At 33.7% G+C, this 17,932-nt stretch overlaps 1 protein-coding gene across 2 annotated transcripts in view; it reads left to right on the top strand.

The window, feature by feature from the left end:
* The window catches only part of TOPAZ1 (testis and ovary specific PAZ domain containing 1), a 132,523-nt gene that overhangs the window by 70,908 nt on the left and 43,683 nt on the right, over window positions 1-17,932 (top strand). For both annotated transcript variants that reach the window (XM_032308531.1, XM_032308602.1), the window contains exons 11-13: window positions 4,446-4,597; window positions 4,796-4,888; window positions 6,181-6,296. In XM_032308531.1, coding sequence (XP_032164422.1) covers window positions 4,446-4,597; window positions 4,796-4,888; window positions 6,181-6,296 — 361 coding nt within the window. The remainder of the gene's footprint in view (window positions 1-4,445; window positions 4,598-4,795; window positions 4,889-6,180; window positions 6,297-17,932) is intronic.

Below are 17,932 nucleotides of genomic sequence, written 5' to 3' on the forward strand. Positions count from 1 at the left end.
TCATGATCTCAGGGTCCTGGGATTGAGCCCCACATTGGGCTCTCTGCTCAGCAGGGAGCCTGCTTCCCCCTGCCTCCTCTCTGCCTGCCTCTTTGCCTACTTGTGATCTCTCTTTGTCAAATAAATAAATAAAATCTTTAAAAAAAGTTACGAAGTAATATGTTGTATTAAACATCTAGTTGAAATGGTAAGTAGGTAAAACAAAAATAAGAACAAGAATTATGAGAATGAATTTAAAGGAAAAAATAATTGTGACTACAAAATATACAGGCTGTGGTGCAATACCAGGAGCTTAATATATTGTTTTCCCCGATGTTGGGGTTTTACAGTTCTATGGGCACCCTATGGTTATTGTCCTCTTGTTCTTTCTGCTTGTCTTCTGGAGGTGGGGCCTGCTGCATTGTTTCTCAGTCAGTCCTGTTTGAGTCGTGTTGCCCTGCACCCTACCAAGGGACTGGGCTTGGTGGAAACCAGTTTTTCAGGGTTTTGTTCTCTGATGATTTTTTGTTCCTTTTCATAGGGTCAGAGCAAAGAAACTCTCTGCACCCAGACCTCTGCCTCAGAGAGGAGCCACAGTCTGCTCCTCTCTGAATGGTCCAGATCACATCGACCCCACCTCCGCAAACTCCGTTGAACACTGAAACCTCCCACAGCAGTGTACACCGCAGCCACCATCTCAGTGGTCGCTCGAGGCACCTGCTTGTCTCTGTACCCCCATGCCACCAAAACTGAGAGTGATATTGGTCGGGGTGAGCTTGTTGCTGGTGGCTGCCATTCCTGGGATCACTGACTGGAGCTCACGGCCACGCCGGGTACGCTCAGCTCCCATGGCAGTGGAGGCAGCGGGGGCAACTGTGGTGGTTGCAGACCCAGGGACTGTCAACTGGAGCCCATGCTGGGTTCTCCTATGTGTGGATGGGTGCTGGCTGTGGCTGTCTTGGGATGGTGGGCTTAGGTCCATGCCTGCCACTGCCCAGTCCCATCAATTGTCCCTTAAGTCCCTTTGTTCTGTTTGAGTGCTATTATTAATCCCTTTCCGTCTGGCAGCCACTGATCTCCAAGCTAATGCTGTTCACCAAATGCAGGGCACTTTCTCATTGGTGCATTACTTTCCACTGGGTTGGTTCTGATGACTCCCTCCCCCTTCTTTGTATCCTCTGATATCAGTCTATGCACTTCCAACTCCTCTGTACCTCTCCACTAATGATTCTCTGCTCCTGTAGAGATCCAGAAGAGTTTATCTTACATCTCAGTATGTTTTCATGGATGTTCAGAGTGCTCTGATAGATATATAGCTCACTTCAGGGGACTGGTTAAAATAGGGTCTCCTACTCTTCCACCATCTTGCCCCTCCCTCCAAAGATCTTATATCTTGATTGATATATTGCTGAGATGATCTATTGCTGAGAGTGGAGTGTTGAGGTCTCCTACTATAACTGTATTATTATCAATATTTCTCTTTATTTTAGTTAATAGTTGGCATATGTAGTTGTCTGCTCCCATGTTGGGGGCAAAATATTTACAATTGTTAGATTCTCTTGTTGGACAGACTCTTTTAGCATGATATAGTGTCCTTCTGTATCTCTAACTGCAGCCTTTAGCTTAAAATGTAATTTGTCTGATATGAGAATTGCTATTCCAGTTTTCTTTTGAGGTCCGTTGGCATGAAAAATGATTCTCCATCCCTTCACTTTGAGTGTGGATATATGTTTAGGTTAAAAATGCATCTCTTGTAGACAGCATATGGGTGGATCATGTCTTTTTATCCAATCTGCAACCCTGAGCCTTTTCATGGGAGCCTATAGGCCATTCATTTTGAGAGTGATTATTGAAAGATAAACGATTTTATTGTCACCATGTTCCTGTGAAGTACTTGATTCTACAGAGTGTCTCTGTAAATTTCTGATCTATATCACTCTTGGGTTTTCTTCTTTTATAGAAGACCCCCTTAATATTTCTTGCAGGGCTGGCCTTGTGGTCACATATTCTTTCAGTTTCTGCTGGTCTTGGAAACTCCTTGTCTCTCCATCCATTCTGAATGGTAGCCTTGCTGGATATCTTTGTATTTTCTTCTCATTTGGTACCCTGAAAACATCTTGCCAGCCCTTTCTGGCTTACCAGGTCTCTGTGGACAGGTCTGACATTCTGATGTTCCTTCCTCTGTACATAAGAAATCTCTTTCCCTCACTGCTTTCAAGATTGTTTCCTTGGATCTAAGATTTTCAAATTGTACTATTATATGTCATGGCGTTGGTCTTTTCTCATTGATTTTTTTGCAGGGTTCTTTTCTACCTCTTGGACATGGATGTTTATTTCCTTTCCCAGATTAGGGAAATTTTCATCTACAATTTGCTCAAATATATCTTCTAGACCTCTATCTGCAACCCCTCAGGATTAACAATAATTCTGATATTGGAATGTTTCATTGAGTCACTAATCTCTCTGTTTAATTCCTTGGATTTTAGTTTGATTTTCCTATCTCACCTTGATTTTCTTCTTTTCTTTCATTTTATCGTCTGTCTCACTAGTTGATTCTTCTGCCTCGTTTACCCTGTCAGTCAGAGTATCCAGCTTAGACTGCATTTCATTCATTGTATTTTTACATTTAACCTGATTCGATCTCATTTCTGCCCTTAGAGATTCTACATTGTCGTTAATATTTTTCTTAAACCTAGATATCATCTTTATATTTGCTACTCTGAAATCAATTTCTGACATCTTGGTTATATACATATCCATTAGTTCTGTGGCAGAGGCCACAGTCTCTGAATCTTTCCCTTTTTGGGGGTTCCTCCTCCTAGTCATTCTGTTGAGAGGTGGTTGAGGGAATATATAGAGTCCCAATTATTGATCACAACACAAGCAAGATATACCCGTTTTATAGAGAACTTAGGGTTGTTGGCCTCTTGTTCTTTCACCCTGTCTTCTGGGGAAGGGGCCTGCTGTGCTGTTACTCAGAAAACCCTGTTTGGGCAGAGTTGCCCTGTGTCCTGTGGCAGGGAGGGGCTTGGTGAAAACTGTTTTGTAGAGCTTTTATTCTCTGGAGGCTTTCCCTGGCAGTTTTCTTTGTCTCTTCTGAGAGAGCCGAAGTGACCATATCCAAACCTCTGTCTCAGAAGAGCAAGATTGCAGTCTGCTCTTCAGAGAGCCCTCCTGGCCCCACTGTCTCCTTTTCTGTATGTGCTGCTAAATGCTGCAATGTCCTGGGTTGTGCGCCCCACAGCAGCACTCCCAGCCCTTGCTTACTGGTCTGGGTTTGTCTCTGACCTTTGTGCTTCCAAAATCGCAAGCCATCCCTGATTTGCCTGTGTGCCCCCACAGCTCCAGGTTTCTGTCTGAGAGGTTGCCTTAAGGTCCTTTCCCCATGGCTATTGGTCTGTAAGGCTGGGTGCTTTTGCACTCCAGTGATGCAGGATCCTGGAGGCTCCCACCCCCTTCTGTTTATCTTTGCCCAAAGAATCACAGCTCCCTGCTTCATACCTAGAGACCAACCCCTAGAGATACTCTGTTTGTAGAAAGCCAGATATATCTTCTTACAACTCAGGCTGATTTCGTGGGTGTTCAGAATGGTCTGGTAGACATCCAGCTCAGTTCAGGGGACCGGTTGAAATAGGCTCCCCCAGTCCTCTGCCATCTTTCTGTGGGTCTCTAATTTTTCTTATTATACTATTGAACTTTATCACTAGCTCTTGATTCCCAAGCAGCACCATGTAATCCAGATAGTAATAAGTATTTTGGACAGGAATAATTACACAAAAATAAAACCCAAAGTAATTTTTATTAAGGCAATTTCAGATAAGGTATAGAGATTTTGACCTGCAAAATTTTGGAATGGGGAAAATAGTCACTGATTGATCCCTTAAAGTAATTTTACTAAAATTAATGGGGAAAATTAGAAGTGGTTTAAGTGTTACATAGAAAATATATTAAGAAATTGAACTGACATTAAGAAACTACTTTCTCAAAGTAAATTAGTCCATGTACTTTGTAGTAGAATGTTCACAGTCATAGATTGGAATAAAAAACATCCTTAGGATCAACATGTTGGTGGGGTTAAAATAAGAAGAGTTGTGTGTGAGAATAACCTACAACCATCCCTAAATTATACACCTTCTCATCCCTGACCAAGTTGGGCCTGAAGAACCTCTGAGAATGTGGTTCCCTCAGAGTGCCTATTGAGACCATGTTGTATGAGGAGACTTGGACCTTTTTTTTGTAGTTAGCACATGAGTTAGCTCTCTGTGTAGTGTGTGCTGTCTTTGGTTGATTTCAAATGTTATTGTTAACTTTTGCTTTACTTCCATCAAATATTGCTGATATGGAAATATACCTTTCAAGAAGATGAATTTATACTGCTTAACCTTTAACTATAGAAAATTTGTCTCATTTAAGAAAGATAAATATCTTAAAATCAGCAAGTGATTTTAAAATGTTTTTATTTTTAGTAAACACATTTATGGATTACTACCGAAAATTTCCACCGGGTATACACTTTGATTTACAAGTGCTAAATGACCTTCTAAATTCTTTACTCAAACATTGTTTATTGAAAGAAGTATTTCAGGTAGTGAACCTCAGCATAATGGTTAAAATGCTGGTAAGTAAACTGAAAATATATTCTTTTTAATATTATAAGTAGATTTCTCTGTTATATTTCTTATTTGTATAATTTAGCAGTTAAACTTCTGTGTTTATTGTATACCTCCTAGAGAACACTTTTATATTTCAGCATAAATGAATTTGAGAAACTTAAGGTAGAAGACATTAAAATGAGTAAATTTTTTGTTTTATCCAGCCTTCTCTGAAAATATTACTAAAAATATTTGAACACGTGGCAACTATGAAATTAAGGAATGCTGTACCTGCTTTAATTGATATATTTTGCAAGGTATGCTTTACTTTAATCTGTTTTATTCTCTGATAGTGAATAACTTAAAAAATAATTATTTCCACTGATACTCTTAAACTACATCTTACTCACATTCTTGATGCCAAAGAATCCTATTTTCAGAAATTTTTTTTTTCTCTTGAAATAGGATTTATAAGCATATTCCAATGACTGATAGGCCTTCCCCTTAGATAAATCATTCCAAGCACTTCTTTCTGATTTATGAGGTCATATCTATACCTTAAAGATGATTAAAGAAAACTCTTTTATCCAAAAGTTATGAGTTCATTTATTAACAAAAATAAATACAAAGATAAATATATAAATAGAAAACCATGACCAAAACAAAGAAAGTATATAGGGAGAAAATGGAGGTTCTAGGAATTGATTTTATATTTGGCACTAAACAAAAAGATCAAAGAATTTTCTTATGGCTTTTTGAAGATATATTAAAATTTGTGCTTTTGGATACTTAATGGTATTTAGCATTGCCCAGCCATCCATTTCAGAACAGGCTAATATCAAGAAAACTTCCTATTTTCTTTGAGGAGCAGCATTAGAACCACTATAGCAGAATATACAAGTATTTCGGTAAACACCTCTAGGTTCACATTACGAAACTTGACAGAATTACCTGCCTAGAAATTTTTTGAAGTAGAAATTACTGATCATCACTAGTAGTTTTAGAAAATCTCAGTTTGATACTTCTCAGGAAGTTTACAATCTGGGATGAACTATAAACACAAGTGCTAGTAAGCTAAAGACAAAATGAGTATCAGACAGGAGGTACAGGTGATAAATTCAGTGAGACAACTTGGAAAACAGAATATTCACGTTTTGAATTCAAACATTATTTTCACATTCACTTTAAATTCTTGAAGTAGGGTGTCTTACTGTGGTTCTCAAATATTGGAAGAAAATATGCTTTGAGTTTTTTTAGTGAATTTTAATTCCACTTCTTGTTTCATTTTTTTTCCACCATTTTTTTTTTAAGATTTTATTTATTTATTTGACAGACAGAGATCACAAGCAGGCAGAGAGGCAGGCAGAGAGAGAGATCACAAGTAGGCGGAGAGAGAGGGAAGCAGGCTCCCCGCCGAGCAGAGAGCCTGATGCGGGACTTGATCCCAGGACCCTGAGATCATAACCTGAGCCGAAGGCAGAGGCTTTAACCCACTGAGGCACCCAGGCGCCCCATTTTTCACCATTCTTATAGTTGTTACATTACTGATTTTCAAGCTCTCATATTTGTATAGGAATGACTCCTTTTTTTTTTTTTTTCCCCTCTGTAGTTTGTTGAAGCTGGGATGGTATTTGATGCAGAACACTTTAACTATATTGTCAAGCTCTTATACCAACTACAGGCTTCCCAACAAGAAATAACTGCAGTTCTGGAAATGAAATCCAGGTAAGAAAAGTCATTATAATTAAGGTTACATCATATATATATATGTGTGTGTGTGTGTGTATGTGTGTATATATATATGGTGTATGTGTATATATATATGATGTATGCATATATATGATGTATATGTATACATCATGTATATAATGATATATATCATATATACACACATATATGTATAATATATACATATTATATATATGATATACATATATAATGTATATGTATATTTCTAGGGACTTACAAAGGTTGAAAGCAAAGCACTTATTTATCACTATTTATATTTGTAACATCTTGATAGTGGCCCACCATAAGCCTTTCTCCCATCTCTTGAATATGTCCTAGTCACATTGTCATTAGTTGGGCTGCCTCTAGATAGCCTTTCTGATCAGCCTCACCAAATCTTTCTCAGTACTTGATTCATCTCAGTGCCTGGCACATTAAGTGTAAAAGGAATCTCTTATCCTCTATTTCAGAACTAACTTAATTATACTTAATGCGCTCTCTTTTATGTGTATAAATTACCTTAATTCTTTTGGTTTTTTTCGTTTCTTTTCATGTTAGCTAAACAAAATACCTTAATGCTTCTTCCTCATTCTTTCTCTCACTTGCTCACTCTCTCTATATGGCTTATGGGCCTCCCAAGGCCTTTTTATTTGGAAACCTATGATAATTATGAATAGTATCATAATATACCTATATTGAGAAAAATGAAAACCATAACTTTTACAGAAATTTTAATTAAACTGTTACATACATAGTGTTACTAATTTTAAGTATTTAAAGGAAACATGACTTTTAAATGAAATCATATTTGATAACATACAAATAATATCAACCAGCAAAGACCTTGAGAAAGCCTAAAAAGCTCCTTCATACAGCTTCTACAACTGGTGTCATCTCATTTCTCATTATCTTCTAATAGAGAGGTTTTCAGACTTCTTGGTTTGTAGTGTCCATAGGCCGAAAGAAGTACATTAATGGTCTTATTTATTAAGCAGTTAGATCCAAACAAGTTGATAGTAACAATTTGATGGTATCTGACAGAAGGTGCTTTGAAAATTTAAAATAACCTGTGGAACTCCTCTGAATTTGCTTTAGTGTCCTGGATGGTACACAGCTAGGGAATTGCAGTGATTCTGCTAAGTGATGCTGTTTCCTTTGAAGCACCAGTATTGAAGATATATTTGACTTTTTCAAGTTCTGTGGGTTTTTTCATTTCTTTAACTAATGGTAATTAATATTTAGGTTGTCTATAAAAATTATAATACTATTCAGGTTAAATAGATTTTTGGGACTACCTAAGAAATAAGTTTTTGTGAGAAAAATACAATTCGTCTAGCACAGATTTCTAAGATATAATCCATTTATAATAACAAAAGTACATTGATATTTTCTTCCAAACATTAAGTCATTATTCTCCTGATCTATATGGCATTTTGGACAGTGACACCTATGACAGAGAGCTCAGATGGCTAGCAGATGTTTGTCTCTGTCAGACTGAGAAGCATCTGGCACAAGGGAAGTGTGCACTTCTAGATGCAACAGGAGCAACACTACCCTGTATCCAGTACAGCTACACAACCAGACTTCGTTTTCTAATTTTCAAATTGACATGATCACACAAATATTTTTGTAGCTTATTTTACAACCCCTAATTCTGAAAATTGTATACATATACACTCTGCTCCTTCCTGTTCCTCCCACTTCAAAAGAATTATCTAGTATTTTTAAGAGGAATTAACATCGGTGGCCTATTTGATGAAGGACAGACTAGGATAATAACTGTGGGTAGTTAAGGGGTATGGATTGTGGCTAGGGATGTGGACCTGGCCTCAATGCAAAAGGAAAAAAAGTTTAGTATTTATCATTTTATGTTTGAATTTTCCTGACACCCTTTGAAATAATTACCCTTTTTTGTGCTAGGGAAATGAGTTTTAATGAACACTTATACTTTGATTTTGATTATAGTTTTTAATTAGGTAGTTTATAGTTCATTAGAAAGGCTTTCACATTCATAAAGAATTCCAGCATATTCAGGATATCAATGAGAATTTAGGTGTGTTTATAATCTAGGATGTTTAATATACATTTAATGACTTTAAATTTTTTTTTATTTGGAAATAATTTTAGATTTACAGAATGTTGCAAAAATTAGTATAGAGACTTCCCATGCATCCTTCATCTAACTTCCTTTCATGTTAACATCCTACATAGTAAGAATGCAGTTATCAAAACCAAGAAATCAGTAGCCATAGAATCCAATTAACTGCACATCTCAGTGCATCCTAACTGGAGGTACATAGGGTCAACATATCTTATTACTGATTATGTTAACCTTGATAACTTAGTTAAAAATGCTATCTGCAAGTTTTCCACACTGTAAAGTTACTGTTTGTCCCTTTGTAACTAATATTTTGGGCAAAAGACTTTAACATTATACATTACCTTGTTTCTTCTCAAACCTTTATACATTAATTTTAGTATTCATCAGGGGATCTTTCCTACAGGTTACTACTGTGGTATTTGCCCAATTGTAATTCTGTATTTTCCCTATTCTACATTTATTAATTGGAATTTTGAGTAAAGAAGAGCTTTCCCTTCTCCATTTATTTATTTATTTATTTATATCAGTATGAACTCATGGGTTTTTATTTTATCTTATGGGTTATATATAATCTAATACTATTATTATTTATTTTTTTGGTCAAATTCTTCTAGATTTGACCTTTGGAAGTCCTTCAGGGTTATTCCTATATCCTTTCATCATGTACTATTCATTTTTCTACCATTTTCTAATTTTTTGGAGCCACAGAGTTGTTTTAAGTTTCATCTTCTGTTTACCCTGTCCCAACATTTGCAACAACTAAGGAGACTTAGCAGTCTTAAATGTGTATGTAGCAGACAACAGAGCTTCAAAATATATGAAGCAAAACTGATAGAACTGAACAGATAAAATAGACAAATCTGTAACTTTAGTTGGAGACTCTATAAAATCAAATTACCAAAGAAGATAGCAAGAAAGGAACAAAGGAACTACAAAAATAGAAAACAATTTAACAGAATACCAGTACTGAATCCTTGCTTATCAATATTACTTTAATGTGACTAGGTTAAATTCTCTAATTAGAGGAGTGTCTGGATGGATTAAAAAACAAGACTGCCTTCAAGAGACTTACTTTAATATGCTGCCTTCAAGAGACTTACTTCAACTATAAAGACACATTTATGCTGAAAGTGAAGGGATGGAAAAAGCTATTCCATGCAAATGGAAGCCAAATGAGGGCAGGCTGTACTTTTATCAGAAAAACTACACTTTAAGTAACAAGAGACATGTTCATTATATTGTGATAAAGGAGTCAGGTCAAGAGGATATCACAAATATAAATATATATGTATACCCAATATCAGAGCAGTCCCACACAGAAAGCAAAACTTAATAGATCTAATGGGAGAAATAGAAACCAGTGTAATAAAAGTAGGGGATTAATACCCATTTTCAACAATGCATATGTCATCCAGCAGAAAATCAGTAAAGAAACGTGATTTGAACTGCACTTTAGACTAAATGGACCTAATATACATATACTAAACTATTCCAACCAACAGGAGCAGTGTATATTTCTTCTCAAGCACATTCAGACCATTCTCAGGATATATCATACGTTAGTTCACAAAACAAGTCAAAAAATTTAAGAATATGGAATCAACTATCTTTCCTCATCAATATGGAGCTAGAAATCAAAAATAAGAGGAAAACTGGAAAATCCACAAATATGTGGAAATTAAACAACATACTCCTGAACAACCAGTGAGTCAAAGAAGAAATCAAAAGTGAAGTAAAAAAAAAAATCTTGGACAAATGAAAATGGAAACACAACATACCACAATCTATGGGATTATAGCTAAAGCAGTTCTAAGAGGGACATTGATAGTGATAAATGCCTACATTAAGACAAAAAGGGGATCTCAAACCTAACTATATGTACACCTCGAGGAACTAGAAAAAGAACAAACTGAGTCAGGTTAATGGAAGGAATAAAGATCAGAGGAGAAATTATTAGAGACTGAAAAAACAATAGGAGAGAAAACAAAACTGGTTGGTTGGTTTTGAAAAGATAAAATTGACAAACCTTTAACTACACAGGAAAAAAGAGAGCATACTCACATAAATCGAAACGAAAGAGGCATCATTACAACGGATAGCACAGAAATACAAAAGCTTTACAATTACACACCAAATAATTGGACAATCTAGAAGAATTGAATAAATTCCTAGAAATATATAACCTACCAAGTTTGAATCATGAAGAAATGGAAAAATTGAACAGACCAATTTTGAGTACAGAGATTGAATTAGTAAAACAAAACAAAAAAGCAACTCCCTGTAAAGAAAAGCCCAGGAATAGATGGCTTTACTACTGAATTTTACCAAACAGTTAAGGAAGAATTAATACAAATCCTTCTCAAACCCTTCTAAAAAGTTGAATGTGAGGGAACACTCCCAGACTCCTTTACAAGTCCAGCATTACTCTGTTACCAAAGTCAGACAAGGATACTACAAAAACTGAAAATCATAAGATCATACTCCTGATAAAATAGATACAAAAATTCTCAACAAAATATTAGTAAACCAAATTCAACTACACATGATATACCAAGATAAACTGGGATTTATCCCTGGGATACAGTAAGGGTTCAACATGTGCAAATCAATAAATATGATTTAGCACATTAACAGAATGGAGGATAGATATCAAATGATACAATAGATGCGGATAAAGCATTTGCCAGAATTTAACACCCATTTGTGATAAAAATTCTAACACATTAGGTATAGAAAGAATGTACCTCACTCTAGTAATGGCCATCTCTGACAAGCCCATAGCTGACATCATACTTAATGGTAAAAAAGCTGAAATATTTTTCTCTGAGTTCAGGAACAAAGAAATGATGCGTACTGTCACCACTTGTGTTGAGCGTAATGCCAGAAGTCCTAGCCAGAGCAAATAGGCAAGAAATAAGAGACATTCTAATTAGAAAGCAAGAATTAAAATAGTCTCTGCAGATAACATGATCCTACATACAGAAAACCTTAAAGACTCCACCCAAACCTCTGTTAGATCTAGTAAGTATTTTTAATAAAGTTGTAGGATACAATATTGACATACAAAAAATCGGTTGCGTCTTGAAAAAGCATTGGACAAAATATAATATCCATTTGTGATTAAAGAAAACCTTCCATGAAGTAGGGCTACAAGGAATGTACCTCAATATAATAAAGGCTAGATACAAAAAACCCCACACCTAATATCCTCAGTGGAGAAAAACAGAGCTATTCCTCTACTGTCAGGAAAAAGATAGGGATGTCCACTCTCATCATTGTTATTTAACACAGTATTGGGAGTCCTAGTCACAGCAATCAGAAAACAAAAAGAAATAAACGGCATCCAAATTGGCAAGGAAGAAGTCAAACTTTCACTGTTTGCAGATGACATGATGCTGTATGTAGAAAACCCAGAAGACTCCATCAAAAAATGGCTAGAACTCATACCCATATTCGTTAAACTCACAGGATATAAAATCAGTGTGTTGGGAAGACTGGACAGCAACATGCAAAAGAATGGAATTGGATCACTTCCTTACACCATATAAAAAAATAAATACATAATATAAAAAAATAAGTAATAGTGCTTTGGTGAGTGCTGATTCACAGACCTGTACCCCTGGGGATAAAAATACATGTTTATAAAAAATAAAAAATAAAAAAAAATAAATGCCAGATCAGAAAAAAAAATTTACTTTGACTTGACATTAAAAAAAAAATAAGTAATAAAATAAAAAAAATTGTAAAAAGGCAGAATTGGGATCTTGGTTAAAAAAATTTAAAAAAAAAAAAGGATGAAAGACCTAAATGTGAGACAGGAGGGACGCCTGGTTGGCTCCGTCTGTTTAGTGCCTGCCTTCGGCTCAGGTCATGAGCCCAGGGTTCTGGGACTGAACCCCTCTGTTGGGCTCTCTCCACAGCAGGGAGTCTGCTTCTCCCTCTCCCTCTGTTTGTGCGCTCTCTCTTTCTCTCTCTCAAATAAATAAAATAAGATAAAATAAAACAAAAGTGAGATAGGAAAGCATTAAAATCTTAGAGGCAAACACATGCAGTAACCTCTTTGACATTGGTCATAACAACTTCTTACTAGATATGTCTCCTGAGGCAAGGGAAACAAAAGCAAACATGAACTATTGGGACTTCATTAAGATAAAAAGCTTCTGTACAGTGAAGGAAACAGTCAACAAAACTAAAAAGCAGCCTATGGAATGGGAGAAGATACTTGCAAATAACATCTGAGAAAGGGTTATTATCTAAAATCTATAAAGAACTTATCAAACTTAAGAACCTCAAAATAAATAATCCAGGCAAGAAATGGGCAAAAGACATGAATAGACATTTTTCCAGAAGACCTACAAATGGCCTACAGATACATAAAAAAATGCTCAACATCACTTACCATCCAGGAAATGCAAATCAAAATTACAATGAAATACTACCTCACACCTGTGAGAATGGCTAAAGTTAACAATACAAGAAACAATAAGTGTTGGGGACGATGCAGAGAAAGGAGAACCCTCTTGCACTGTTTGTGGGAATGCAAACTGGTGCAGCCACTCTGAAAAACAGTTTGTAGTCTCCCCAAAAAGTTAAAAATAGAACTGCCCTAGAATCCAGCAGTAGCCTGGATAGTACCTACTAGGTACTAACAAGGATACAAAAAATACTCTTTCAAAAGAATACATGAACCCTGACTTTAAAGCAGCATTATCAATAATAGTGAAATGATGGAAAGAGTACAAATGTCCATTGACTGATGAATGAATGAAGATGTGGTGTGTATATATATATTATACACACCACATCTTCATTCATTCATCAGTCAATGGACATTTGTACTCTTTCCATAATTTACATATATATAATATATATATATAATTACATATAATAAAATATATACATATAATTTACATATTATATGTGTATATAATATGTATATGTATACATATATAATATGTAAATATATATAATATATATACACACCACATCTTCATTCATCAGTCAATGGACATTTGTACTCTTTCCATAATTTACATATATATATATAATATATATATACATATACATATAATTACATGTGTATATAATATGTATATGTATACATATATAATATGTAAATATATATAATATATATACACACCACATCTTCATTCATTCATCAGTCAATGGACATTTGTACTCTTTCCATAATTTACATATATATATAATATATATATACATATACATATAATTACATATAATAAAATATATACATATAATTTACATATTATATATGTATATAATATGTATATGTATACATATATAATATGTTAATATATATACACACCACATCTTCATTCATTCATCAGTCAATGGACATTTGTACTCTTTCCATAATTTACATATATATATATAATATATATATACATATACATATAATTACATGTGTATATAATATGTATATGTATACATATATAATATGTAAATATATATAATATATATACACACCACATCTTCATTCATTCATCAGTCAATGGACATTTGTACTCTTTCCATAATTTACATATATATATAATATATATATACATATACATATAATTACATATAATAAAATATATACATATAATTTACATATTATATATGTATATAATATGTATATGTATACATATATAATATGTTAATATATATACACACCACATCTTCATTCATTCATCAGTCAATGGACATTTGTACTCTTTCCATAATTTACACATATATATAATATATATACATATAATTTACATATTATATATGTATATAATATGTATATGTATACATATATAATATGTAAATATATATAATATATATACACACCACATCTTCATTCATTCATCAGTCAATGGACATTCTACTCTTTCCATAATTTCATATATATAATATATATACATATAATTACATAAAATATATACATATAATTTACATATTATATATGTATATAATATGTATATGTATACATATATAATATGTAAATATATATAATATATATACACACCACATCTTCATTCATTCATCAATGGACATTTGTACTCTTTCCATAATTTCACTATTATTGATAATATATGTATATATATACATATTATATATGTAAATAATATATGTATATATGATAATATATGTATATGACATCATATAATATATGATAATATATGTATATATACATATTATATATGTAAATATATATAATATATATACACACCACATCTTCATTCATTTCATTTCATTCTTTTCGAAGCCTGAGTAATATTCCATTATGTATATATAATATGTAAATATACATAATATATATTTACATACATATTATATATACATAATGGAATATTACTCAGCCATTGAAAAGAATGAAATCTCACCATTTGCAATAATGTGATTGGAGCTAGAGTGTATTATACTAAGCGAAATAGGTCAATCAGAGAAAGACAAATACCATATGATTTCACTCATATAGAATTTAAGAAACAAAACAAATGAGCATTAAGAAACAAAACAAATGAGGAAAAGGAGAGAGAGAAACTAAGAAACAGACTCTTAACTATAGAGAACAAACTGATGGCTACTAGAGGGGAGGTAGATGAGGGGATGAGTTAAATAGGTGATAGGGATCAAGGATCATTTGTTTTGATGAGCACCAGGTGTTTGTGGAAGTGTTGAATGCTAAATTGTACACCTGGAACTAATATTATGGTGTATATTAACTGGAATTTAAATAAATGCTTAAAATGAAGTTAAAATAAAAAAGACCAGTTGCATCTCTATATACTAACAATGAAGTATTAAAAAAAGAAATCAAGAAAATCTCATTTACAATGACATCAAAAAATATACTTAAGAAATAAATTTACTGAGGAGATAAAAGATCTGTAAATTGAAAACCATAAAACATTGGTAAAAGAAATAAAAAATAAATGGAAGGATATGGGGCACCTGGGTGGCTCAGTGGGTTAAGCCGCTGCCTTCTGCTTGGGTCATGATCTCGGAGTCCTGGGATTGAGCCCCACATCAGGCTCTCTGCTCAGCGGGGAGCCTGGTACCTCCTCTCTCTCTGCCTGCCTCTCTGCCTGCTTGTGATCTCTCTCTGTCAAGTAAATAAATAAAATCTTTAAAAATAAATAAATAAATAAATGGAAGGATAGGAAGAATTAATATTATGAAAATATCCATGCTACCCAAACTAACTATAGATTTAATTCAATTCCTATCAAAGTTCTATTAACATTTTTTTATAGAAATAGAAAAAACAATTTCAAAATGCATATGAAACTACAACATAACCTGAATGGCTAAAGCAATCTTGAGTAGCAAGAACAAAATAGGATGTGGTGTATATATACAATGGAATATATATTATTCAGTCTTTAAAAATGTTACCCTACCATCTGTGACAACATGGATTAACCTGGAGTATATTATGCTAAATGAAATAAGGCAGACGGAGAAAGGCAAATCTGTATGATCTTACTTAGATATGGAATTGAAAAAAGTCTAACTCAGCAACAAATTAGAATAATGGTTGTTACCAGGAGATGGAAAATGGGGCAAATGAGATGTTAGCCAAAGGGTACAGAGTTGCAGTTATAACATTATTAAGTTCCGGAGACCTATTTTACAGCATGATGACTATAGTTAATAATAAGGTATTGTGTACTTGAAATTTGCTGAAAGTAGATCTTGTGTTCTGTGTACACACACACACACACGATAGATACATTAATTATCTCAATAGTGATCATTATTTCACAATATATGCCTCTAGTAAAACATGTCATATATCTTATATATATATACAGTTTTTATTTGTCAACATGCCTTGTGTAACTGGAGAATAAAGTATCAATACCAATGCTAACAAGGTTGTGGAAAAAGTGTCTCATATGTTATTGGTGGGAATGTAAAATTGTATAGCTGTTCTGGAAAACAGTTCAGCAGTTCTTTAAAAACCAAACATATAAAAATCAAGTACAGTTACTGAACTACTGGGCATTTATCCTAATTAAATGAAAACTTTTACTCACTTAAAAATGTGTACAAATGTTTGTAGCAGCTTTACTTGTAGTAGCCAAAAACTGAGGGGGGGGGGAATACGGATGTTCTTTAACAGGTGAATGAACAGACAATTGTGGAATATCCATACCAAGGAAACTACTTAGCAGTAAAAATCAACAAACTGTTGAAACATGGAATGTATTGACCTCATTGTGTTGAATTAAAAAACTGATTTCAAAGGCCACATGCTACATGGTTTCATTTATATAACATTCTCAAAATGACAGAGCTATAGATACAGAGAACCACTTACTGGTTGACAGGGTATACCTAGGGACAGGACTAGGGGATTGAGTATAAATGGATAGTATGAGGAAGTCCTTTCTGGTGATGGAACAGTTCTATATCTGTATTGTGTGACAGTTACATAAATCTATACATGTAAAATTGCACAGAACTACACACACATACACAGATGAATGCATGTAAAAAGTGGTGAAAACTGGGTAATATCTGTAGTCTAATTAACAGTATTGTAACAATATCAGTTTTCTAGTTTCTATGTTTTTCTACAATTATGTAAGAAATTATCATTGGAAGAAGCTGGATGAAGGCTACCAGGACTGTGTACTATTTTGAAAATTCCTGTGAGTCTATAGTTTATTTCAAAATAAATTATTTAAAGGTAACTACACAGATATTGTCAAATTTCCCTCCAAGAGGGCTAAACCAATTTTTATGTATGATATGTATATATATATATGTTATGTTTGTATATATGGTATATGTGTATGTGTGTTTGTATATGCATTTTGGTATATGTGCATGTATGTATGCATATACATACATGTACATCTATGTGGTATAGTGCATATATAAACACAGATATATGTATATTTATATAAAACCAGAAACATAAGAGACTGTTCAGCACAGCTTTGCTAACATAGTGTGTTATCATACTTTTTAATCTTTTTGGTAACAAATGGTGTTCCTATGTTCTAATTTGCTTTTTTTTCTTTTATTATAAATGAGTTTGAACATTTTCTTTTCATATATTCGAGGGCCATTTTTATACTTCTTGTTGTTTTGATTCTGGTTCTTTGTTCCTTAAATGTCAAGCGTTCTTAATATATTAGACCTTTCTCTGTACTATATATAACAAATATTTTTTCCAGTTTGTCCGTTGTCTTTTGAATTTGTTTATGGTGGCTTTTGCCATGCAAAAACTTTTATTTTTGTTCAACCTAAATTATCAGTCTTTTTTTTTATTGCCTCAGTTTTTTTTTTAAATTAATTAATTTATTTATTTATTTAAAATTTTTTTTTTAAATAAACATGTATTTTTATCCCCAGGGGTACAGGTCTGTGAATCGCCAGGTTTACACACTTCACAGCACTCACCAAAGCACATACCCTCCCCAATGTCCATAACCCCACCCCCCCTTCTCCCAACCCCCCTCCCCCATATTGCCTCAGTTTTGAGTCATACTTTTTTTTTTTTAAGATTTTATTTATTTATTTGACAGACAGA

Source organism: Mustela erminea, chromosome 1, assembly GCF_009829155.1.
Source record: "Mustela erminea isolate mMusErm1 chromosome 1, mMusErm1.Pri, whole genome shotgun sequence".
NCBI classification, from domain to species: Eukaryota; Metazoa; Chordata; class Mammalia; order Carnivora; family Mustelidae; genus Mustela; species Mustela erminea.